Source organism: Myotis lucifugus, unplaced genomic scaffold (assembly GCF_000147115.1).
Source record: "Myotis lucifugus unplaced genomic scaffold, Myoluc2.0 scaffold_3, whole genome shotgun sequence".
Classification (NCBI taxonomy): Eukaryota; Metazoa; Chordata; class Mammalia; order Chiroptera; family Vespertilionidae; genus Myotis; species Myotis lucifugus.
The window spans coordinates 27,431,430-27,456,577 of NW_005871051.1; the positions used below are offsets into that span (position 1 = coordinate 27,431,430).

The 25,148-nt window shown below is 40.2% G+C and overlaps 1 protein-coding gene across 1 annotated transcript in view; it reads left to right on the top strand.

The window, feature by feature from the left end:
- Positions 1–25,148, top strand: part of DIS3L2 (DIS3 like 3'-5' exoribonuclease 2) — a 304,622-nt gene that overhangs the window by 77,885 nt on the left and 201,589 nt on the right. Inside the window, 1 exon segment of the mRNA XM_014463733.2 lies at positions 10,999–11,233. Within this exon segment, the coding sequence (XP_014319219.1) occupies positions 10,999–11,233 (235 nt within the window).

Genomic DNA, 25,148 nt, shown 5'->3' on the forward strand with positions numbered 1-25,148 from the left:
TGAAGGGGGCAGAGTAGAAGATCCTTTACAAGGCTATTATCTATATCCAGGTGAGAGATATGATGCACCAGGGTGGTGGCCATGGTGGCAGTGATGTAGAGTTGACAGGATGAGCTGACAAATGTGATAGTGTGTGTGTGTGTGTGTGTGTGTGTGTGTGTGTGTGTGAGAGAGAGAGAGAGAGAGAGAGAGAGAGAGAGAGAGAGAGAGGGAGAGATTAATTGACCTAGAAGGATAATGGGATTTTTTGAGTAACTGGAAGAATGGAGATAGTTTGTTCTGTTTCTATTAACTAAATAAAAGGTACTTTTGGATGAACTACCTTAAGCAAAGTTCCCAATAACAGATATGCCGTTAAGAACCTCTGTAATATGTCTTTAAAAATGATAGTGTTTATGGTCATATTTTATAATGAAAGAAGCTATTGGCAAGTCTTGTCAGGAACTCCCTGTGGAAATATCAATTGCTTTTCTTGGCTCCAAAGTATTTCCTGAACAGTGTATTATACTTTGTCCCAAGTGTGCCATTAAGGGATTTGAAAGTTTGTTCAAACATGTGTGGCATGTGAGTGCTGTCACTTAAGCCTGTCCAGAGGAGCCAAGAAACGAAAAGCAGCTCCTAGGTGGACTTTAACATGCATTAGGACTGAACCAGATGCTCAGGTAGTAGGATGGGATGGGCAGTATCTCCTGTGTACAAAGTCTTCAGCCAACACTGCTCAACTAAACAGTCCTGTCAGCAGAAAGTGTGTGTGGACAGGTATATGTAAATCTTCTGGAAAACCTCCATTATACCCAGTTGATAGCACTGGGGAATGTAATATAATTTATTTGCTGGAACAGAATTTTCCGTGCTAATATAGACTTGCTCTTTTTTATAAGGTTTAAAATAGCACTCTTTAAAGATAGCTTTTATGTTCAAGGAAGGGCTTTTCTATGTCAGTAAGTGGGAAAACTATGAAATGTTTCATGCTTGGAATTTGGGTAAGCCATATGTGATAGAAATGTTACTTAGCATTTTTATTTAGGATTTCATTGGAATTGTTTGGTTACAAGGACCCTTTCTGTGGCTGTCCAGCTTTTCAATGCATTAATATATTAACTTTAAAAGGAAGGGGGAGAAAATCTAATATTAAATAGTTTTGAACGGCCAGATTCTTGATTCTGGTAAGTTTCAGTAACTGCAGTTGATTTAATTTACAGCTCAGTGTAGACGTTTCTCCTCCTCTTTTCCCCCCTTTCTAAGGGATAGATTGCTACTTCACGATTTTGTAGGAATCAGGAAATGTCCCTGCAAGTTATGCTCCGTTCTCTAGTTTCTCTTCTTTATCTAGGCATTTGTGATTTTTTTTTTTTTTTGCTAAAACTGTTGTTTTCAAATTGGGTAATGGTGAACTTTATGGTTATTTTGAGTTTATATTGAAATATGGCATTATAATTTAGGTATGAAGCTCTAGAGTTATTTTAGAAAAATGCATTTATTTAAATGGCTTCCAGTTTTACTCAGTTGCATTTGTATTTATAGTTGCTTCATATGGTGCTAAGTTTCAACTGCGATGATTAACTGATGACTCCTGGTCTCTAGACATAGTGGTTAATGGGGAAGAATGCAGTATCATGTTGACAAGCATCTCAGTTTAGCTGGCTCTTGCTGCTTGGTAGTTACTTTATTCATTTCTTGCAATTTTTAAAGAATATTTCTTTTACAGCTGATTTAAGTCTTTCTCATTCTCTTCATAAGAGAAAAGGAAACCAATATTTATTGAGCATTTTTATGTGCCAAACATTTTGGGAACCTCTGAGGAATATAAAAAAATGAATGTGACATGGTTTGCTGCCTGGTTGGAGCAAGAAACATGCAACAAATAAATGGAATATAGCCTGGTCAAGGAACCTTGTTATGAAAGAATAGTTAAGGAATAGCAGTGGAACAAAGGAAGGAAAAAGAACATTTCTTAAGAGAGGGAAAGTAGTTAGAATCATTCACAGAAGAGCGAGATCCTGAATGTTGATTATTTGCCAGGCAGACAATGCAGAGACATTGTATGCAGTGTATGCTCGTGGTGGGAGCTGTCTGTGCAAAGCTCACTCTGAATCTCTTTGCAGGAAATCTCCCATAGGCATGTCCAGGACTGCGAGCACTGGGACCTAGTGCCCTAGACCTGTGTGCTTGTCACAGCTCTCCTGTTTAGTTGCTGTGGGGTGTGACATGTCTGAACCTGTTCTTTCCTCTGTGAGCTGAATATAATTATTCTCCTCTATATCACCTGGGGTCATTGTGTGGGTCAAATCAGTTAGTGTGTGTAAATATGAAGAGTGATAATAAAAGCCTTAGTGTTTATTATGATTAACATTCATAATTGTATTTAAACTAGTGGCCGGTGCATGAAATTCGTGCACGGGGCAGGGGGTGTCCCTCAGCCCGGCCTGCACCCTCTCCAATCTGGGACCCCTTGGGGGATGTCCGACTGCCACTTTAGGCATTGGGCCTAAATTGGCAGTTGGACAAACCTCTCGCAATCTGGGACTGCTGACTCCTAACCACTCACCTGCCTGCCAGCCTGCTCGCCCCCAACTGCCCCCACCCCCACCGGCCTGCTTGCCCCTAACTGCCCCCCTGCCAGCCTGATCACCCCCAACTGGCCCCCTGCCAGCCTGCTCGCCCCCAACTGGCCCCCCCTGCCGGCCTGCTCGCCCCCAACCTCCCTCCCCCTCGCTGGCCTGATCACCTCCACTGGCCTCCCTGACCGGCCTGATCACCCACAGCTGCCGTCCCAGCCTGGCCTAATCATCCACAACTGCCCTCCCCTCTTGGCCCCTAACCGCCTCTACCTCGGCCCCGCCACCATGGCTTTGTCCAGAAGAACGTCCGGAAGGTCTCCTGGAAGGTCTCCCAGTCTAATTAGCATATTACCCTTTTATTAGTATAGATAGAGGACTGGTGCACGGGTGGGGGCCGGCTGGTTTGCCCTGAAGGGTTCCCCTTGGGGGGCAGGGCAGCCTGAGGGGCCTGTGGTGGTTTGCAGACCAGCTACATTCCCATGGGGGGGGTCCCCACTGGGGATGGTGCCAGCCTGGATGAGGGGCTGGGGCAGTTTGCAGGTCAGCCACGCCCCCATGGGGTGAGGGTCCCTGATGGGGGGCATGGCCAGCCTGGGTGAGGGGCTGTGGGCTGTTTTCAGGCTGGCCACACCCCCTTCAGGGTGGGGGTCCCCACTGGGGTGCCTGGCCAGTCTGGGTGAGGGGCTGATGGCTGTTTGCAGGCTGGCCACGCCCCCCAGTGGGGACCCTCACCCCATGGGGGCCTGGCCAGCCTAGGTAAGGGGCTGAGGGCCATTTTCAGGCTAGCCACCCCCCCTTCAGAGTGGGGGTCCCCGTTGGGGTGCCTGGCCAACCTAGGTGAGGGGCTGATAGCTGTTTGCAGGCTGGCCACACACCCCCAGCGGGGACCCTCACCCCAATGGTGGCATGGCCAGCCTGAGTGAGGGACTGAGGGCCGTTTGCAGGCCCCTCCCTCGGCGGCCGGCCTGGGCGACCCAAGCCTCCCTTGCGCTCAGGCTGGCTCCATGACTGCCGCCCAAAGGCCCCTCTTTCGGCGTCAGCCCAGGCGGGTGGGAAGCTTGGCTTCCTCCGTCGCCGGGGGCGACCCAAGCCTCCCGCCTGCTTCAGCTGGCTCCGTGGCCGCGCCATCTTTGTCCCGCTAATTTGCATATTCCCTCCTGATTGGCTGTGGGGTGTCACGGAGGTATGGTCAATTTACAAATTTGTCTATTATTAGTGTAGATGTTCTCTACTTCATTAACTCCTCTCCCTTGTTGAACCCCCTTTATTTGAGTCTCTTCTCAGGGCTCTAGTCTCAGCTTATCTTTTCAGTTGACTCTTGGCCCTGGTACACCTCACCTTTACTTTACTGTCAACCCATTGTGGTTAATTTCCTAATCTGGATTTCAGTCCCCCAGTATACTTTTCTATCTTCAGACCTACATTTCCAGCTGCCACCTGGATGGTCCTTTATCACCTTGGACTTCCTGAGTCTAAAGACTGAATTTGTTTCCCCTATACAAATTCACTTATTAAGCTCCCTCCCATGTTCCAGGAACCTAGGCTAATAGCTTTTTATATGTTATCTCAGTTTCCACAATAACCTTATGATATTGGATACTTCTGTCCCTATTTTAAAGAGAATGAAACTGAGATTCAAAGAGATTAATAGCTTCCCCGAAGTGATATAGCTAGTAAGCAGCAGAGCCAATGATGTGAACCCAGTTTGTAGACTAGAATTCCTGCTCTTAAGCACTTTTTTTTCTGCTTCTTCACTTCACTTGCTTTACAGTAAAGACCAGACTCATTAAGTTGGCATTCTGGACTCTTCATGTCTGCTTCTTCATCCTTCCTTCTCACTCTTACTGTACATTTTGGTATTACTTGCCTTTCCTAAAGGAAAGTCTGCATTTTATCTTCTTGCTTTTGCATGTATGTCCTTTCCCAGTTCAGTCTTCTCCTTTTCATGTGTTCACCTATCAAAATCCAGAGGAAGGCAGGGCAGTGTGGTGGAATAAGCCAGGGCAGGAGTCAAGTGGGTCTGTTTTCTGCTTTATTTCACAGTCCTGATCTGTTCTAGATAGGGCTGGATCAGTTTACATTCATACCAGCAGTGTGTTGCTATACTTTTTTGCTAACATTTGCTATTGTCAGGATTTTAGTTTTTTGCTCAAGTGTGGGTTAGTAATGATATCTCATTGTGGTTTCAATTTGTATTTCTCTCATGACTAATGAGGTTGAGCACCTTTCCATCTTTATTGGCTATTTCACATTCCCATTTTGTGAAATGTCTTTAAGTCTTTTCCTCATTTCTCTATTAGATTGTTTGTCTTTCATTGAACTGTAGGTGTTCTTTATACATTCTAGACATGAGCACTTCTGTGACTTATCTTTTAAATTTTCTTTTACATTATCTTAGAATGAAGGGAAAACTTAAATTTTTATTGAGTTGAATTTATCATTATTTTATTTTATAGCAGTGCTTTTTATATATGTTTAAAACATATTTCCCTATATATTTTCTCATATATTATTTTCTAAAATTCTGTCAGCCTTTTAGATTAGCATCTTCCTTAGCCATTTTCCACTCACATGATTGCATAGTGTCTCTGACTCAGCAAATGTTTTTATCTTTGAAGGAGAGGGATTCTACGAGGCAGTTTGCCATTCTGTTACTAATACAAGGTGTCTCCTCTCTTGGGTCTCTCAACTGAAGATTTTGAGCTTAGGCCTCTTCCCTATAACTTTTTTAAAAAATATATATTTTTATAGATTTCAAAGAGAAAGGGGAAGAGAAAGAGAGAGGGAGAGGGAGAGGGAGAGGGAGAGAGAGAGAGAGAGAGAGAGAGAGAGAGAGAGAGAGAGAAACATCAGTGGTGAGAGAGAATCATTGATTGGCTGCCTCCTGCATGCCCCACACTGGGGATGGGGATTGAGCCCACAACCCAAGCATATGCCCTGACAGGGAATTAAACCTTGATCTCCTGGTTCATAGGTTGATGCTCAACCACTGAGCAACACTGGCCTGGCTTCTCTATTTCTTTTAATGGTAAGCTTCTCATAGCCTCCCCTCAACTTCATCCCTAATGGTTTTCAGGGTTCCTCCCAGTGCTACTGAAAAGGCAAGATTATTGCTCTCCATCGCCCAGAGCATAAGGATTGCAGCCTGATGGCGAAAGAGGTCACCTTTTCCTCATCACACTGTCACACCACTCTGTCATCCTATTTTCCCTTCCAAGAGGAGAGTGTTTGTGCATGTGCATTTGTGTTTGGGGAAGGGAAGTTCAAGGGAATTAAATTTAGTATTGTATGCGCTATTTTGAGCATTTTTAGTAGCTGCGAGTGACACTTTAATTTCAGATCAGTACTCCCCAGTTGATCTCTGCCTATATTTTCAGTTTATTTTTACTAGCAGGGTTTATATGATGCTCATCCTACCCTGTTCATGGAACAAGACTGTGAGTGAAAATGTTTTATATGACCCAGCAATTTGATTCCTTCACCAACCCATTTCTGTCCTGTCCTCCAGAGACTAGACTAACTCTCTAAGGGAGAACTATAATCCCAGCTGTAGCATGCACTTGGAATAATAAGTGCAGTCAGCTGCCACACTGTATTAGGGTTGTGGAGGAAACCAGAGGAATTTTAGTCCTCAGTTAACCAGGTCAGTAATGTATCCATTCTCCACAGGCCCCACTCCTCTTACTCTGAGCCCAGAGCTCTCTAAAATATTGATCAATTTGAACTGGTAGCTTTCAGCACCCAGACCCTTTACTCTCCTTACTTGTACATTCTTACAGAGTATTTTCTCTCTATTTGTAGATATGCATTTTGCTGTGGAGGAAAGCTTATAGCTTTCATCTGATTCTCAGATTTAGGGATCTGCTAAACTACAAAGTAGGGGACCACTGAACTAGACTTTTCAACTTTTTTGAGGTTAGTCCCACAGGAGAAGGCTTCCTTACATATCCCAGGAAATTTTGGCTCCTAGTTTCTAACCCACATACTCTTATATCTGGAAACTGTTCTGAAAGCTCTCTTGCATCCTGATGATCTTTTATATTTCTTTCTTCATTGTTCTACCCATTTATTCATCTGTTTATTCATCAGATATTGAGTACCTAGATTGATTATGCAAGTTGCTGTAGAAAATACACAACGATGTATAAGATATAATTGGTGAGCATATAGTCATAACAGATGAGGGAAATCATATACATAGATAATACTAATATAGTGAAGAAATTGAGAAGTGCCAGAGAAGAGATATAAATACTTTGAGACTTTAAAAAAGGGAGAATTTATTTACCTTGGACAGTGAGGGTAATGTGATGGGGAGGAACTGGGAAGAGTATGTGGTGGATTCTGGGTTATAGAAAATGCAAGGCATTGGATAGGTCTTATGAGATGGATAGATCGATATGTGGAAATGTTAGATGCAGTGTGCCATCTCTGGTTCTTTATTTATTCAATGAGACTTGAGTACACACTGTGTCAGGCCTAACCATGGTTACTTCATGGAGTTTACAGTTTATCAGGGAAGATGGACTCTGAATAAGTCATTTCCTAATTAATTAGTACATTCATTCATTCAATCAATCAGTATATATTTGAGTGGTTACTAAATGCTGTTATCAACTCTTGAAATTCAGCAGTCAGTGAGTAAAATAGATAGCCTCTGTACTCATAAAACCTAAATTCTATTTGGGAGACAGAAAGTAAATAAGTATGTAATGTATTCGCAAGTAGTGATAAGTACAGTGATGGAAAATAGAGCAGGGTGAGAGGGTAGAATAATGACAGCAAGATGGTGCTGTTTCAATTAATGTGATCAGGGAAGGCCTTTCTGAGAGGAGGATACTTGAACAAAGACCTGAACAAAATGAAGAGAGTGAGCCCTAGAATAACTGGGCAAAGAGTTTTCCAGAAAGAGGGAGTAGCAAATGTGAAAACCTCAAGATGGAAGTTTCAGTATTCTAGGATTATCAAAAAGATTTCTAGGATTGGAATATATTTTGCAAAGGAAGAAGTAGAAAATGAAAATGAAAAATAGATATGGGCCAGATTTGACAAGGCCTTGTAGTATGGTGATAGAAGGATGTTGGGAAGCTGTTGAGAGAAGAGCATGATCTGATTTATTTTTTAAAAGGATCACTCTAGCTCAGTGGTTCTCAACCTTCTGGCCCTTTAAATACAGTTCCTCATGTTGTGACCCAACCATAAAATTATTTTCATTGCTACTTCATAACTGTAATGTTGCTACTGTTATGAATCGTAATGTAAATATCTGATATGCAGGATGGTCTTAGGCGACCCCTGTGAAAGGGTCGTTCGACCACCAAAGGGGTCGCGACCCACAGGTTGAGAACCACTTCTCTAGCTGCTTTAGCCCAAAATGGAAACCAGGAGGCTAGTTATTGCAGTAGTTCAGTAAGGAGCTAAAGGTTGCCTGGATTTGTGTAGTAACAGTGGAAAGGTCAAGAAGATACATTATAAAGGAAGGACCAATGGGCTTTTCTGATGGATTGGATGTGGGGCATGAGAGAGAGAGAGCAAAGGGTAATGACACAGTTTGGTGCCATTGGCGGAGAGATGGAATGCTGGGAGAGGAGTGGGTTCTCTTGTTTGAGGTTCCAACTGGCATCCAAATGAAGATTTAGTAGGGAATTGAATATAAGTCTGGAATTGAAGGAAAAGGTTGAGGATAGGCATTTAATTTAGGGAATTAATGACATATAGAGATGTAAAGCCATAAAACTGGATGAAATCACCTAGGGCAGTGGTCGGCAAACTCATTAGTCAGCAGAGCCAAATATCAACAGTACAACGATTGAAATTTCTTTTGAGAGCCAAATTTTTTAAACTTAAACTATATATGTAGGTACATTGTTATTAACTTAATTAGGGTACTCCAAAGGCTTAGGAAGAGCCACACTCAAGGGGCCAAAGAGCCACAAGTGGCTCACGAGCCGCAGTTTGCCGACCACGGACCTAGGGGTTAAGTATAAAAGGATCTTCGCCCTGGTGTTGTTTAATGTGTTACTTGTTCCCTTTATCAAATCAGATTCAAGTTCAACTTATGGGGAAAAAGTACTTCACAGTTAGTTGTATGTACTTCCTATTATCGTGCATGAGGAAGCACTTTGGTTATTTTTCTTTTTAAAATATTTATATTGATTAGTGCGTTCAGGTATTGCCACTCTGGTCCATCCTATGTAATAAAAGGCTAATATGCAAATAGACCGAATGGCAGAATGACTTGCTGCTATGACGCACACTGACCACCAGGGGGCAGGTGCTTAACGCAGGAGTTGCCCCCTGGTGGTGAGTGCGCTCCCACAGGGGAGTGCCGCTCATCCAGAAGCCCTGAGCTAGGCTCACGGCTGGCGAGTGCAGCGGCAGTGGCAGGAGCCTCTCCTGCCTCCATGGCAGCGCTAAGGATGTCCGACTGTTGGCTTAGGTCCGCAGGGAGCGGGGCTAAGCCTTCAGTGGGACATCCCCTGAGAGCTCCTGGACTGCGAGAGGGTGCAGCCCAGGCTGGGGTACCCCCCCCCCCCGTGCATGAATTTTGTGCACCAGGCTTCTAGTCTGTTATAAAACTCCATCCCCATCAGGTTATGACTTATTAGTTTCAATAACCATTGATGATCATATCCTGAATCCATTATTTCAATAGGTATTGGATTATTCCATATTGGTTGAGCATTGGATTATTCCATATTGGTGGTATTGGATGTCTTTAAAAAAAATATTTTTATTGATTTCAGAGAGGAAGGGAGAGGAAGAGAGAGATAGAAACATCAATGATGAGAGGGAATCATTGATTGGCTGCCTCCTGCACGCTCCCTACTGGGGATTGAGCCTGCAACTTGGGCATGTGCCCTTGACCGGAATTGATCTTGGGACCCTTGAGTCTTCAGACTGACACTCTATACACTGAGCCAAACCGGCTAGGGCTGAATGTCTTTCTTTTTTAAAATTTTATCTTTATTGTTGAAGGTATTACAGATAATTAGTTCAAACTCTCTGTGAATAACCACTTTACCTCATCAACTATTTGGTTAACATGAGACACAGGAAATGTAGGATAAATGCTTAGAATTTTCTAAGAATGACCACAGAGAGCCTTTGATAACTTCCTTATTTTCCTATTATGACAAGATGGTCCAGGATAATCTTGTTTATTTTCTATTCCAGACTTGAATTAGCCATTTCTCCGCAGTGGTTCTCAACCTTCCTAATGCTGCGACCCTTTAATACAGTTCCTCATGTTGTGGTGACCCCCAACCATAAAATTATTTTCGTTGCTACTTCATAACTGTAATTTTGCTACTGTTATGAATCGTAATGTAAATATCTGATATGCAGGATGTATTTTCATTGTTCGCGACCCACAGGTTGAGAACCGCTGAAGGAATCCCACAATCCTTACTCAACCAATATGGAATAATTTTAGAATACCTTTTGTATCCCGTGATCATATGATGATTTCTGCCCCCCAACATTTGTTCTATTCTTTTTAAAAAATAGATATTTTTATTGATTTCAGAGAGGAAGGGGGAGAGAAAGATAGAGAGAGAGAAAGAGAGAGAGAGAGAGAGAGAGAGAGAGAGAGAGACATCAATGATGAGAGAGAATCATTGATCGGTTGCCTCCTGCACACCCCACACTAGGGATCAAGCCTTCAATCTGGGCATATGCCTTCACCAGTAATTGAACTGTGACCTCCTGTTTCATAGGTCGACGCTCAACCACTAGACTGTTCTATTCTTGTGTGTCCTGAGATAACAGAATAGAATGAAAATACCTTTAAAATGCAGCATACTAATTTTAATTACACAGTTTCAAGTGACTTGATTTATTCAGTAATTCCTGCTATTTTATTGAAAATATTTGACATTGTGTAATGCTTCATTTTTATTGCTAATGGAAATGACCATCAGTTGTGTTCTTTCTATATTGATTTCAGGCCTCAAAATGGTGAATTAAGGGTTTATGTTTTATATGAGTACATTTTGTAAGCTCTTGTTCACACTTTGTTTTTTTTTCATGTTATATTCTTGTGGCTTCACTGGGAGTTCAGCGATATGCTATTTTGAGTTCTTTTATCATTATCCAACCTACTTTTTGATCCATGTGATGAATCCTTATGAAGCAGCATAGTACTTCTCGTATTTGGGGTCTTTAGGATAGAGGGGATGAAAATGTACATTAGAAAAATGAGAAGTGAATGTGGCGTTCACCTTGGGCATCTTGCAGAGCTGAAGTGCCAACCTGGCACTGCTGGATTGATCATTTCCAATAAGGTTCAGAAAATAAAGAACCTTTTTCAAACTACATGGTGAGTGTCCAATGTTGGAATCTCTGAATATGCAGTTTTTCCTTAGGAAAGAAAAAAGAAAAATCTGCTCTTTCCTTTTCTTTCTTTCATTTAGCAGAACTTTTCTATTTTCTTCAGGTAATTAAACCAGAGAGCAGTGACAAAGAAACAGAAGGTGCCTATGAATCAGATCTCCCTGAGGAAATCTGTGGAAGCCATCTCCTGCAACAGTCCCTGAAAGGCCATAATGACAGTCCTGATGTCATTATAGAGGCTCAGTTTGAAGACAGCGACTCAGAAGATGGACATGGCAACACACAACATGTTCTGGTTGATGGTGTTAAGAAACTCTCAGTTTGTGTTCATGAAAAAGGTGAGTACTGGACTGCTAGCTGACATTTTATTTTAGTAAATTAATCATGTTAAGTATTAGAATTCTCTCTGTGCTCCAGAATTAATCACACAACACATTTGGTATCTTCCCAATTTCTGACCTGTATCAGCTTTTAGGAAAGGAGGATCTTTGATAAACTTACAGCTGCTGGTTATGAGGAGGGACAGCAATGCCACTGGTGGTTTGTGTGGTCAGTGATGGATGGCTGTTGTCATTTCCTAATAGGTTTTGAGTTGTGTTGATAGCTAACCTGAAATTTCCTGTGATGAGGTCAGCCTCAACTTATGGTTGATATAAACAAAATTAAACTGATCTTTAAAATCCTTACTAAAGCACTTCATTTTATCCTGTATTTTTCTTTAACTCAGTACATTTGAAAATTATTTATATATTTGAAAATAATTTATTATAATTATTTTTGTAATTGGTGGTGGGAATGGATCACTTTAAATTTTATAGGTAGGTTATTTTTATGTAGACGAAAGAACATCCAGCCTAAAAAAAAGTCTTTTTTAAGCCAAATGGATGATAATCTCTGGGAAACAATTGAGAAAATGCTCCAGCCCTAGCAACTTTGGCTCAGTGGATAGAGTGTCAGCCTGTGGACTGGAAGGTCCCAGGTTCGATTCCAGTCAAGGGCACATGCCTGGGATGCGACCCGGTCCCAAGTGGGGGGGGCGTGCAGGAGGCAGCCGATGGATGATTCTCTCATCATTGATGTTTCTATCTCTCTCTCTCTCTCTCCCTTTCCTTTCTTCTCTGAAATCAATAATAATAAAAAAAGTGTATGCTCTGGAGAATGGCAGTTTTGCAGCTTATTTCATACATGAGAATCAAAGGAGGAGACATTAGGAGGGTTACATGAAATTCATTGGTGGTAGATTAAGGGGGAGGAAGAAAGCAAAGCTGGGAAACCTCTGAGATTGGATAAAAAGCAAGTGAAGATTCATATACTTCTTTTACTTTGGTGTGTACAGGATAGTTGACATTTATAGCACAGAGAGATGTATGTGGAGGAACAAGGTAACAATGAGGGATTCTGGGTCTGGAAAAGAAGATTACTCTGACATTTAAAAGGTATTTTATTTTAGACTAGTGGCCCGGTGCACGAAATTTGTGCACTCGGTGAGGTGGGGATCCCCCAGCCTGTCCTGTCCCCTGTCATAGTGCGGGAGCCCCGCGATCCATCGCCCCAAAGAGTGAGGCCTCCATGAGCCTCATGTCCCTGGGTCTGGCACTGGGGCGGGGACGCGAGCCTCATATCCCTGGGCCCAGCACCGGGGGTAGGGACGTAAGCCTCACACAAGTCCCTGACGCTGTAAGTCCCTGCCCACCCACTCCTGCTGTGCACGCAGCCTCCTGCTGATCGGTCTTTAACGTGTGAGGGTGTCATGACCATTTGCATATTAGCTCTTTATTATATAGATGTACAAAGTCAATAGACAATTTTAAAGTTAAAGATTGATCTTTGTCAAGGAGGCTTCAGCCTAGGACATCACTACCCATCATGACCCACTTTTAGTTAGGAAGTGTTACGCTCAGACCACCTTGTGTGGTTACTTTAGGCTCTCAGGTTGTAAGGCCTTTATGCTTGTCAAGTTTAGTATGTGACTCCTTTTTAAATCACATTTACAAAGTGTCTTTTGATTTTAAACCTTTTAAAAAAGCCAGTCTTATTGTCTCTGATCAAAAACTTAAGCCATGGGTCTTCTGAATGCAGAAGAACAGCCATTGCAAACACATGGCAAGGAGCTGTGACCAAGGGCTCTACCGGGACCACACACTGGGAAGTGTAAGGGAAAATAGTAATGAAAATTGGAATATTTCAATGTATAGATTTCTAAGAGATTTTAAATGCAGGGTGGATATTTTCCAGCCAAATTGAGTTTTATGTATATTATGAAATGGAAAAGATTGACTTGGCTAAGCTGCCTAGATTATTAGTTGTTTTTTTTTATCAGGAAGAAGTTTCTGGCACATTCCCCATTAAAGGCTAGAAGAAATGCCAGAAGATTACTAAAGGAGGATATTCAGCAGACACCCTGTGGTAGGGACTGGTGAGCACAGCTCATTGAGTTCTGGAATAAAGCTGAGGGTGATTTCAGGAGGTGTCTGCTTAAGAATCAGGCTGGTTCTCCACTGCTGACTAGGTAGTGACCTGGGACATCGAACATTTTCTGAAAGCATGTATCTCTTAACTTTCTAATTTTGAAATTCTTTTTGAATGAAGAGGCTGCTACTTTCTCACTGCCCTATCAGGTGTGGTGACCTGAGGGCACCCAGGTTCTTTTGTTTTATGGCTTACTTAGATAACTAGCGGTTTCACTGTTCAGGGCCCAGCCAATTTCCTTCTGTTGTTTCTTTTTTTCTTCCTTTAAAAACAGTTGGATACTGTGACCCACTTGAGAGTGCATGTATATTATCGTAATGGCGTCAGTACTGTGAGTTATGTCTTTTCTATGAGAAGAGAGGGAAATAACTAGGACCCTAACTAGCCAAATCCTTCATCATTAAGATCACCAAGGGAGAGAGATACTTATAGTCTGAAGTCAGGCAAAGGAGCACTTTAAAACTTAACTATTTGGCCCCAAACTACTTTGTAGAAATGGAGTTCTGATAATTGGACTTGGCAGACCTTAGTAGCCCTTTTTCTCCTGGGCTATGAGGTGAAGGAATAAGATGCCTTAATTTCTCATTAGTGATTGGTACCAATATAAGGGCAAGGAGATATTGATGGATGGAAGTGATGGCAAGTTGGTGCCTGGGGTAGATACTAATAATTCACTTTGCCCTTTGTTTGTGTTAATGTGCTCTTGATTTGTCCTCTATTGTAAATCCACTCCTTCTCTCTTACAAATAAATATCATTGAATGCTTTACAAGTCCACTGCATGCATGTTTTTTCTTTACTCTTTTTATGGTCTTCCTATCCTACTGTTATTTATATTGCTTCCTTACTAGCCCTGACTGAGGGAACAGCTTTAATCCTTCCCTCAGTATCTGGTACAAATTTCTCCTTCTTGCTAGCCTCTAAATAGAGAGTTTGTGAAACCACATGGCTGTTTCTCATTTCTTGCCCTCTTGATATTTAGGAAAATTGCAATTTGCTCTTTTAAAAATCATGATTTTTTTAGGATATTTTAACCAGATTCTCTTGTCTGGATAATATAAAATCTGGTTACAGTTAAGATGTTAGTACTTTTTGCGCCATTCAAGGTTTTGAAATTTGTTATTGAAACAAACCATAACCTTAAGAACATTTCCTTAGACTTCTAGAAAGGTTCTTTGCTTTGTGTTGTGATTACAAATGGATTATCTTGTTTCACACTTATGTTCAAAAGAGTGTTTTTTATTTGCTTACTTTTGTTTTCTTTTCCCAAAGCAAATGTTACATAGTGCATGCATATGAATTATATATCCCTGTTTGCCCAGGAAACATTCATATTTTTAAGATAACTACCAGTTTCTCTGGTAAGTGAGTAATTCCTCTAGCTGTCTGCAACAAGTTCCTGTTGTTGCATGAAGAGAAAAAATTCTCTGGACATCTCAGACCTACACAATAATTTCTTCTAGGAAAACATGATCTGCATTGTCCTTAGCTCCTGAGAGACAGTAGGCCAAACACCTGGGCCCCTTTTGTAGGGCCAGTCCCACAGCCTCCTGATGCTGAGCTTTTACCACTTTCCAGGCAGTCATGTTTTTGTCAGCACAGAAATATGCCATCTGTTTAGAGACTGGGGGCAATCCTGATAAATTTTCTTTGGTATTAAATGAGCAGGTAATGGCTGCGTGGTTTGCAAACTCCAAAGATAAAAATCATCATGTCCAAGTGATACAGCTTGGTCATACCATGTTAGTGCTCTGTGTATTACCATCATCAGAATTTTAAGAACAGTTTTGGCCTCTGAATCTTGGTGACCATGCCCTACTCAGGTTAATGAGATGATAGTAGATGTAATCACAGTTGAAATACTGAGGCAAAAAACAATGGAATTAACCTCTAAAATGTTCTTGTTTATACTTTAAATCTAATATCTTAGACCACTCTAGAAAACACAAGAATATATAAGTGCACATTCTATTAGTCACTCAAGTAAGGATTAGCAAAGGTGTTCTGTAAAGGGCCAGGTAATAAGTATTTCCAGCATTGCGGGCCAGAGACAGAGACTTCTCTGTCACAACTACTCAACTCTGTTGCTGTAGTTTAAAAGCCACTGTAGGAAATATGTAATTGAGTGGACTTGGCTAGATTTGCTCTGCTGGCCAGTTTAGTTTGCTGATCTCTACTTTACACTCATGCGTGAATGAGAGGGAAATGAAGAAATAATGTCTTACTATTATTATGAAAAGAGTTTTGACCTGTGGACCAACCCTCTGACAGGGTCTCAAACCACACTTGGACAACCACTGGTTTAAGCTATTGAAAGTGATAGTTCATGCTGAACAGGACTTTAGTATATGTTTTAATTATTCTTTACTGTTAGGATATTCAACACTTCATTTCCTTAGTTTTTTTTAAAAATATATTTTATTGATTTTTTACAGAGTGGAAGGGAGAGGAATAGAGAGTTAGAAACATCAATGAGAGAGAAACATCGATCAGCTGCCTCCTGCACCCCCCCCCGCACTGGGATTGTGCCCACAACCAAGGTACATGCCCTTGACCGGAATCGAACCCAGGACCCTTCAGTCCACAGGCCGACGCTCTATCCACTGAGAAAAACTGGCTAGGGCCATTTCCTTAGTTTTAAGTGGTTACTGGATTGGTACTTCCCCCCTTGTTTAGGGATGCTAAATTACAGACTAAAATCTCTTGCCTCAATTCTTTTACTCAATTGTGGGATCTTTTTTGGGGACTCTTGTGCCCTATTTTGCTGTTTTGGCTATAGCTTGGTCTATGTACATCTTCATTTATCAAAACTAGTCACACTGTGAATTATAAACTATTAGAACTTCTTAATATGTTTAGTAGTTTATCTATAGCATTGTCTTACACATTTCTTATTAGGAAAAAACTTAAGTATTTTGTGTTTTTTTGCTATTAATTTGAAAGGATTTTTTTCTAGCATTTTCTCACAGGTTTTTGTTGAGATATAAAAAAAAGCTATTGTGGTTGTTCTTGTGAATCTGTTTAACTTAATGAGTGCTCTTAGTATTTCTAATAATTTTTCAGTTGGTTATTTTGATTTCCTAGTTATAAAATAATTTGATCTGCAAACATTGATTTTGCCCCTTCCTTTCTAATTGTGTGCTTATTACATCGCTCCATTGGCCATTGCTTTAAGAACTGTATTACATAATAGTGGTAATTGTTTTCTTCTGGACTTTAATGGAAATGCTTCTACTATTAAACCCTCAAGAACAAGGCTGGTTGTTGGCTTGAGATCAAGTTAACCTAGTTTCCTCTTTCTTTTTTACTAAAAGTTCCTATTATAACTGGATATTGAAATTTTTTTCAAATGCGTTTTGATCTTCTTTCAAAATGCTGTTATTCCCTTTGGCTTGTTTACATGATGACATGTAACATTGAATAATTCTTGCATCCCTCATATGACCATGACCCTCATTCGATCTTGGTATGTAACATATTTTGTAACAGTTCTGTTTGCTAATTATTAATGATTTTTTGTATTTATAATACAAAATGTGAGATTGGTCTGTGGTTTATTTCTATTGTGATTTTGGTATCAAGCTCTACTAACTTTGGAGGAAGAATTGGGGAGCCTTTCTCAATGCTTTGAAACAGTTAAAATAGCATCAAGAATGACCAACTATTCTCAGTGATTGAAGCATTTATAGAACTTGTGCTTGAAACATGGACTAGGGCTTTCTTTAGCTGGCAACTTTCTCCATCTCTAATGATTATTGGTTTCTGTAGGAATTTTTTTCTCTTCTTGCATTAATTTTGATAATTTATATTTTATAGGAAATCATATATTTGAACCGCATATTCTAATATATTAGAGTTGTAGACATTTTTCAGTTGTTTAATTTCCTGTGCATCTATGATCATAACTCCTTTCAATTTTCCCCTCATTTTTATAATGCTAGCTAGTGATCTGCCTAATTTTTTAAAGAACTTTATTTTTACTATATAGTTATTGTAAATAACTAATTTCTACTTTTATTTTTTATTACTAATAACTTTCAGATACATTAAGTCTAAGGTGATCATATGTAGTTGAAAATGCAAGTTGAAGTTCATGACAGGAGTTTGACTGGGAATGTAGTTTACTAGTATAGAGTCATTGGCATCTAGTTAGTCCCTCGAAGAAACCTCTGTATTCTAAGAGTTTCTTTAAGGGACTGTGAGAGTCCAGGGGCCTACCTGTTCTCTTCTGCCCTTGGGTTCCCCTCTGTGAAAGCAATAACTATTGTTTATCAAACTGTTCCCTGCCCTACAGGCTCTGTAACAAACAGAAACTCATATGGGTTCAATGTGTGTGTGTGTGTGTTAAAATATATATACTACAAATTTTGCCATTTTTATGTATTCAATTCAATTGCATTAATTACATTCATGCTGTGCAACTGTTACACTGTTACTACTATTTCAACACTTTCTCATCCTAAACAAAACTCTATAACCATTAAGTAGTAACTTTATTTCACCTACCCTAACCCCTGATAACCACTAATCTACTTTCTCTCTGTAAATTTGTCTGTTCTCAATATTTCATAATAAGCGGGATCATATAATATGTCTCCTTTTGTGTTTGGCTTTTATTTAATTTAGTATAATCATTATTATTGATTTTTGTATTTATAATATAAAATGTGAGATTGGTCTGTGGTTTATTTCATTTTTCTTTTTCTTTTTAAAAAAATATATTTATTTCAGAGAGGAAGGGGGAAGGAGAGAGAGATAGAAACATGAGTGATAAGAGAGAATAATTGATAGGCTGCCTCCTGCACGTCCCCTACTGGGGATTGAGCCCGCAACCCAGGCATGTGCCCTTGGCTGGATTCGAACCCGGGACCCTTCAGTCCACAGACTGATGCTCTATCCACTGAGCCAAGCTGGCCAGGGCTCTGTGGTTTATTTCTATTGTGATTTTGGTAGAATTGGGGAGCCTTTCTTTCTCAGTGCTTTTTTATGACTGAATAATATTCCTTATACTGTATATACCACATTTTGTTTATCCATCCATGTTGATGGACATTTGAATTGCTTCCACCTTTTGGTATTGAATAGTGAATAGTGCTGTAATGAACATTGGTGTGTAAGTATCTGAGTACCTTGTTTTCAAGTTATTTGTGCACATAACTAGGAGTAGAATTATTGGGTCATATGGTAATTCCATATTTAGCTACTTGAGGGAGGTGGATTTTTTGTTATTAAAATTGTATTTATTAGAAGGGTTAACATAAATATAAAATCATGATGAACTATAAGAAATCTTGAAATAATGGTAATTAATTCTGTTCATTACTGAAATATAACTGAAGCTTGCCCAGTTCTTTCTCCAGCTTATCCTTTTCACTTCCTCCTTTGCTCTTTTAAAATTTTTAAATCATGGAGTCACTTCTACCTACTTGCCTAGTTTTTCTTTGACACATCAGCAGACATAGGGGGCTTGGGTTTCAGAACATTTTCCTAACATTACAAGTAGTTTATTTTATAGAATAAATAAAGTGCCTAGGAATAGACATGTCTGTCAGCCTTCTTGGTAGCAGCTTTAACATAAATTTTTTTTGGGATAGAAATTTAAATAAAAGGAAATAATAACAAACATTGTTTATGCTATTATCTGGAAATTTGAGTTCCCAGGACTCTAGCATGTCAGTCATTATTTGTGCCTGCCCTTCTCTTCAGTGGAGGTGAATGAAGACTTGAAATCTGGAATCATCCTCCCTGGGGCCCTTCTAGCACCCTTTTCAATATAGCGCACTTGATTATCTTGTTCACTTTCAGCTTTATACTTGGTTCCTGGATTATTTAATAATCTACTTTTCTTGGGTTTACGATCAAAAAGGGGAGATCAACATCTTTATGTGATGATATCATTTTCTTTTTATTTTTTGTCCCTTGTTCACTAGATTTCAGTCACCCTTGAACTCTTTCTTCCCAGTCTATTCACTCATTCCTCTCTCTGGTACTTTCCAGATTGGGCAAGTTTGTGCTAGTGACAAGGGTCATAATTGTTTATAGTTTCATTGTCATAGAAATCATAGAATTTGGACCTGCACAGGTCCTACTTGATCATGTACTTGACATGTGGTGATAGTCTACCCCTAGGGCTTTCAATGGAGCATTTGACATTATTTATAAATATTTTATAACAGTATATGAAAGTACTAAAATTGCTTTCAGTAAGACCGCAAGGTAAACTTACTTCACTTTGATACAAATGATACCTGCCCACCATTGTGACATTTCTTGCTGATCGGAAGCTCTAAGTTACATGTTTTTGGTAAAAACAAAACAAAACAAAACAAAACCCCAACAACAACAGGATAGCAAATTAATTTTCAAAGCAGTTAAGTTAATAAAAAATACTTCAAAGTGTGAGATTTTAGACAAAAATTCACTTTTAAAATGTACTTATAAAAAATCTGCTGTGATTAAAAGGTCAGAAACAACTGATGTAGTTCATCCCTTTTGTTTTACAGACAAGGAAACTGAGGCTCAGAGAAGTTACTTGGCTTGTCCAGTGTCCTACAGGAAGTTAGTGAGTTCATAAAAGAAAAATACCTTATACTTATAATAACAACAGACAATTTCTACATGTGGTCTTATTTTTTGAAGAGCAAATCATGCCAGATCAGATTAATATCTTTTTATAAGAATATATTAGACATTGTTCATTGCCCACCTTCTGTCTATTTTCCCCTTTCCTTTCCCATATGTTCCCAGACTTTCATCTGGACATGTTTCTTTCCTAATTCCTTGAACTTTAGGCAAGTTGACCCCAACTGCCAAGCTGAATCTTGGTTGTCTTATATAAGTTGCTTGATATACTTGGTTACCTTATGCCAATAGAACTTTTTGCAGCAATGGAAATGTTCTAATTTATACTGTTTAATACTGCAGCTAGTAGCTGCATGTGACTGTGGAGCACTTGAATGTAGCTAGTGTGACTGAGAAATTGAATTTTTAATTGTTTCTAATTTTAGTTGATTTTATTTTAAATAGCTATATATGGTTTGTGGTACTATATTAAATATTATAGCTTCATACCATTCCTCTTCCCATAGGCACATGATATAAGCCATTTAATCAGGGTGATTCCTGCTAGGAGTTCTGGGATGTAAGTAGTTTCCTGATGGATATAAACAGGAAACATTTATCCCTAATTGCTACTGGCAGCTATTCTACATCTTGCTAAGTATTGGGGACAGAAGACCAGGAAAAAATCTGGGCCCCTAAGTGGGCCCTGGGTCATCTGACCCTGAAGTCTGCCTAACCTCTGGATTTCTAATTGCATGAGTCACCTTTGATAGATAAGCCAGTTTGTTTGAATGTTCTGTCATCTCAATGAGTATCCAAGAGAATACAGAGGGAATGACATGTTAGGCATTATGTTATTTGCTGGAAAAAAAAAGGTGAATGAAGAGTAAAATCTAGATGCTTGTCCTCAAGGTGAAACTAGTCTGTAAGAAGAGCTTCAGTAAAGGCATATTCTGGGTCTTGCCTGCATTTGTTCCCTTCAATGGGAATTGCTTTCACTGAAGCAGTACATACAATCTAACCTTGCCCCCGGGTCTTGGACCATGAGTAGATTCCTGACCCAAGGGTCATCAGTGACTCATTAGATTTTTTTCTTCCATAGCTTGAGGACTCAGAAGCTAAAATGTCAGATAGAGTGAGGGCTGGAGACAGTCTTTAGGGAACTGACGCTGCACATAGAGAAGAGGAACTGATGAGCAGAGGGAGGGAAGGGCCATATAGAGAGGAAGGGGGAGAAGGTGAAAGGAGAGGGAAGAAAAGGGAGAGAGAAAAAAAGACTTGTTCTCTGGGCCTTGAAAGGTTTGCCTGGTGAAGAAGGGTAAAAAATAGTTTCAGTATGAATAGGGGCACAGAGGTGGATGGTAAGTAGAGTAATATCTACAGTTGAAATAGTGCAGGATGCACAGTGGGGGAGTCTGGAGAGGAGGCTAAAAAAGTAGGCTCTGGTGACATTTTTCCCAGTTATATGGCTGCTAAGAGATCTGGGTCATCCAAGAGTTTGGATCCCCAAATCATCCAAGGTTTTTAAGGAAAGGAGACTGATTATTAGAAAGAAGGGAGAAATTGGCACACAGCATGAACCAGTTAAGACTAGTGATGTTGAAGACCCGACTGAGAGCAGTGGAATGTAGAAGGGATAGAGTCACATACTATTTCAGAACTATAATTGACAGAGTTCAATGGCAGATCAAATATGGGACTTAAGGCAGAGGAACATTCAAGAATGAGATTAACTTGATATCTAGTTTAGCAACTGCACAGGTACTGACATTCTTAAATGAGAAAAAGATGACCAGGGGTAAGAAAGACTGTGAATTCATGTTCTGATCATATGTTGAATTTGAGCTACATGGGGGACATTGAAGTTGTGACATCCAATAGGTAGTTGGAAATAGAAATGTAAACCCATTAGAGGGATGGTGAGAGTTATAAATTTGAACATTATCAATGAAAGCAATGGGAAATCGATGAGATTATCCAATACATGACTCAAAGTTGGATTTACATGAAGTAGACATTGTCTCATTAAACCAAGGCAAAAGCTGGTAGATATGGAAAACTTAGGGACCAGGGTAGGGGTTGGGAAGTAACTCTGATAAAAATTTTGAGAGTGCTATACAAGACCTAAAGATCCCTAGCTGGTTTTTCTCAGTGGTTAGAGCGTTGGCCTATGGACTGAAGGGTCCCCAGGTTCAATTCTGGTCAAGGCACATACCTCAGTTGCAGGCTCGATCCCCAGGCCCTGGTAGGGGTGCATGTGGAAGGCAACCAATCACTGTGTCTCTCTCACATCAATAGTTCTCTCTCTGTGTCTCTTTCTCTCCCTTCCACACTCTTTAAAAATCAATGGAAAAAATATCCTCAGATGAGGATTAACAACAACAAAAAAAGACATAACAGAAAAGTGTGTAGAGCTAAGAAGTGTTGAGTATTTTCAATAAATGAAAGAATGCTTCTCTTTCAAGGATATCAAATGACTAAAGATCATTTTCATTTAAAAAGTCTAATTCTCACAATTATTTCAAATCAACTTTATTCAGGGAGGGCCTCTCTTTTGCATTTAAACATTATTTTGGAAGAATAGATTTAAAGAAAAAAGTTCAGTTTGGTTTTTATTGAACTGGGAAACAGAATCAACTCTATATGGGGACAGTTAATGTATTCATCCCACTTCCCTCTGCTGGGATTCTGAGCACTACTTCCTGTGAGGTTAGTTTTCAGGTCTTCAGAAGGGAAGGCCCTATCAAGTAGATCTTCCCAATTTATCCCTTTGGTCAGCATATCCCAGGTTTATTCAGTTCAGTAATGAAGCCTTTAAAAAATAAATTTTAAATGGTTAACCTGCTTCCTTAAGGGTTTATGTATTTTTCTTTATTATCTTTTGTTTTGTTTTTGGTTAGAGACCCTTTCATTGCCACTGTGCAGAATTATATGCCTACAGATCCATCTTAATGACATTGATTTCCCCTTTGGATCACTCTAAATAATGCCCATTCTCTCTTAAGAACTACTAAGTTTTTCAAGTTGTGCAGAAACATGCCAGGGGAAATCTTTGCCTGGTAATTAGAATAATGTTGAGATTTCAACGAAGCCTGTTGGGGAAAGAAGAAATAAAACTGGGTCATGAGACTCTGGATGGGGAGAGGGAACTGACAGCTGTCCTACACTGGGTATAAAATGTCCATTATTAAGGACAGATCTTATTTAACATTTTACAGTAGAAAATTTTCCCAGGTTTTCTGATAGTAGTTTTTTTAAAAAACCCTAAGAAATGATTGAGTTATCCATACCCCTTTAAGTGGAACCAGTCTCCTCCCTACCCGCCTCGCACACCCTTTCATTAGTCCTCTGAGTGAAAGCTCAGCTTCATGCTAAAGTCTCTCATCTCTGCTCCCAGTTGGCTGACCCCCATTTGGCCAGCCCCCCCCCCCCCAGCTCTGACTCGTTTGTTTGAGCCAGAAGCAGCAATCAAGTATGAACTTGATAGGCTTGACTTTGGCTCTGACACTCATTTTGACCCTTCTTATTTCAAAGCCTGTTTGATACCAGCTTCTGCAGTTGAGACTGCTACACTCTTGGCTCTGGAGTACATCCAGGCCTCATTGTACCTACTATTCCAGGTACAAATGATCCTTGGACCCTCCACCCTGGTGCTTAGGGGCCAGGATGCAACCTGTCTGGCTAGCCCTCTTTGAATCTATACCAGGAAAGGGGGATCCAACAAAATGTGGCAACACTCTTAGAACGAAAAAACGGTACTGAACAAGAGTTTTTGCCATTAATTCTTGACGATTAGTGCTTCATATTCCTTATTTGTAAAAAAAACAAAAACCAAAAAAACAACAACCAAAAAAACCCCCCAAAACAGCAATAAAGCAAAAACGCACCTTCATAATAAATACTTGCCTTGGCTTCTTCATAGGTTCTTGCCTGAGTCAATGAGCTAATGGAAGGGAAAGTGTCTTAAAAAGGAGAAAGCATAGCATTCCATTATGGGCAGTTTCCAAATCATTTTTTGACACTTGTTGCCTCTTGCACTTGCCCATTCAGACCTTGGTTCCAGTAACACCAGGCTTTGTATTGTTCCTAAGCAGTCCCTTCCCTCTTCTACCTTTGTGCTTCCTCCTTCCTGCCATGTTTGCTGCCTAATTCCTCATCTCTTCCTGTAAAAATTCCTCCAATTTTCAAATATCAACTGCCCTTTTATTTGTGTATTAATTACCTATGGCTGTGCCACAAACGTAGTGGCTTAAAACAACACATTTATTATCCTGCATTTTCTGTGAGTCAGTGTAACATTATAAGAAATATTTATTTGGCCTCTGCCTCTGGTTCCTGACACAGAGCTCCTAAAACCCTTGTAATTTCCTGAGTGATAGCAGTGCTAGGAACATCTTTTGTTCTAATATTTGGTCTTTGACCCTGGTTCCTGACACAGAGCTCCTAAAACTCTCGTAATTTCCTGAGTGATAGGCACATCTCTTGGTGGACTCCTAGATAGCTTCAGGATGGATGCTGGGTCACCTGAAAGACCAAGCTATGATTAGAAGCTTGAGATTTGTTGCTCCACCCTCCAGCCCCCAGGGATGGAAGGAGGGCTGGAGTTTGAGTTAACAATTGATCATACCTACCTGATGAAATTGATCATGCCTATGGGATTTCATAAACATTTCTGAACTATGGGGTTTGGAGAGCTTTTAGGTTGGTGAATTCATCTATGTGCTGGGAGGGTTGATATACTTCTACTCCACAGGAACAGACACTCCTGTGCTCAGGAGCCTTGAAGACCTATGCATATCTTCATCTAGCTGTCCATCGGCCTTTTATTATATTCTTTGTACTAAATCAGTAAATGTAAGGTATGTGTTGTCCTGAGTTCTGTAAGTGGTTATTGAACCTAAGGAAGGGGCCATGGGAACCTCCACACCAATTTGTAGTGAACTTAGAAGTCTGGATAACCTAGAGACCCATTACTTGCATTTGGTATCTGAAAAGCAGGGGGGAGGGGAAGTCTTTTGGGTCTGAGCCCTTCACTTGTGGGGCTGTACTAACTCTGAGTATTTAGTGTCAGAATTCAGTTAAATTGTAGGACACCCAGGTTGTGTATGAAGAGAATGGGGGAATTACTTGGTGTAGAAAACCATACATTTGGTATCCAAAGTGTTGTGAGAAGAGGAAGGAAACATGTTTTACCTTTAGTCAGGAATCTGGACATGGCTCAACT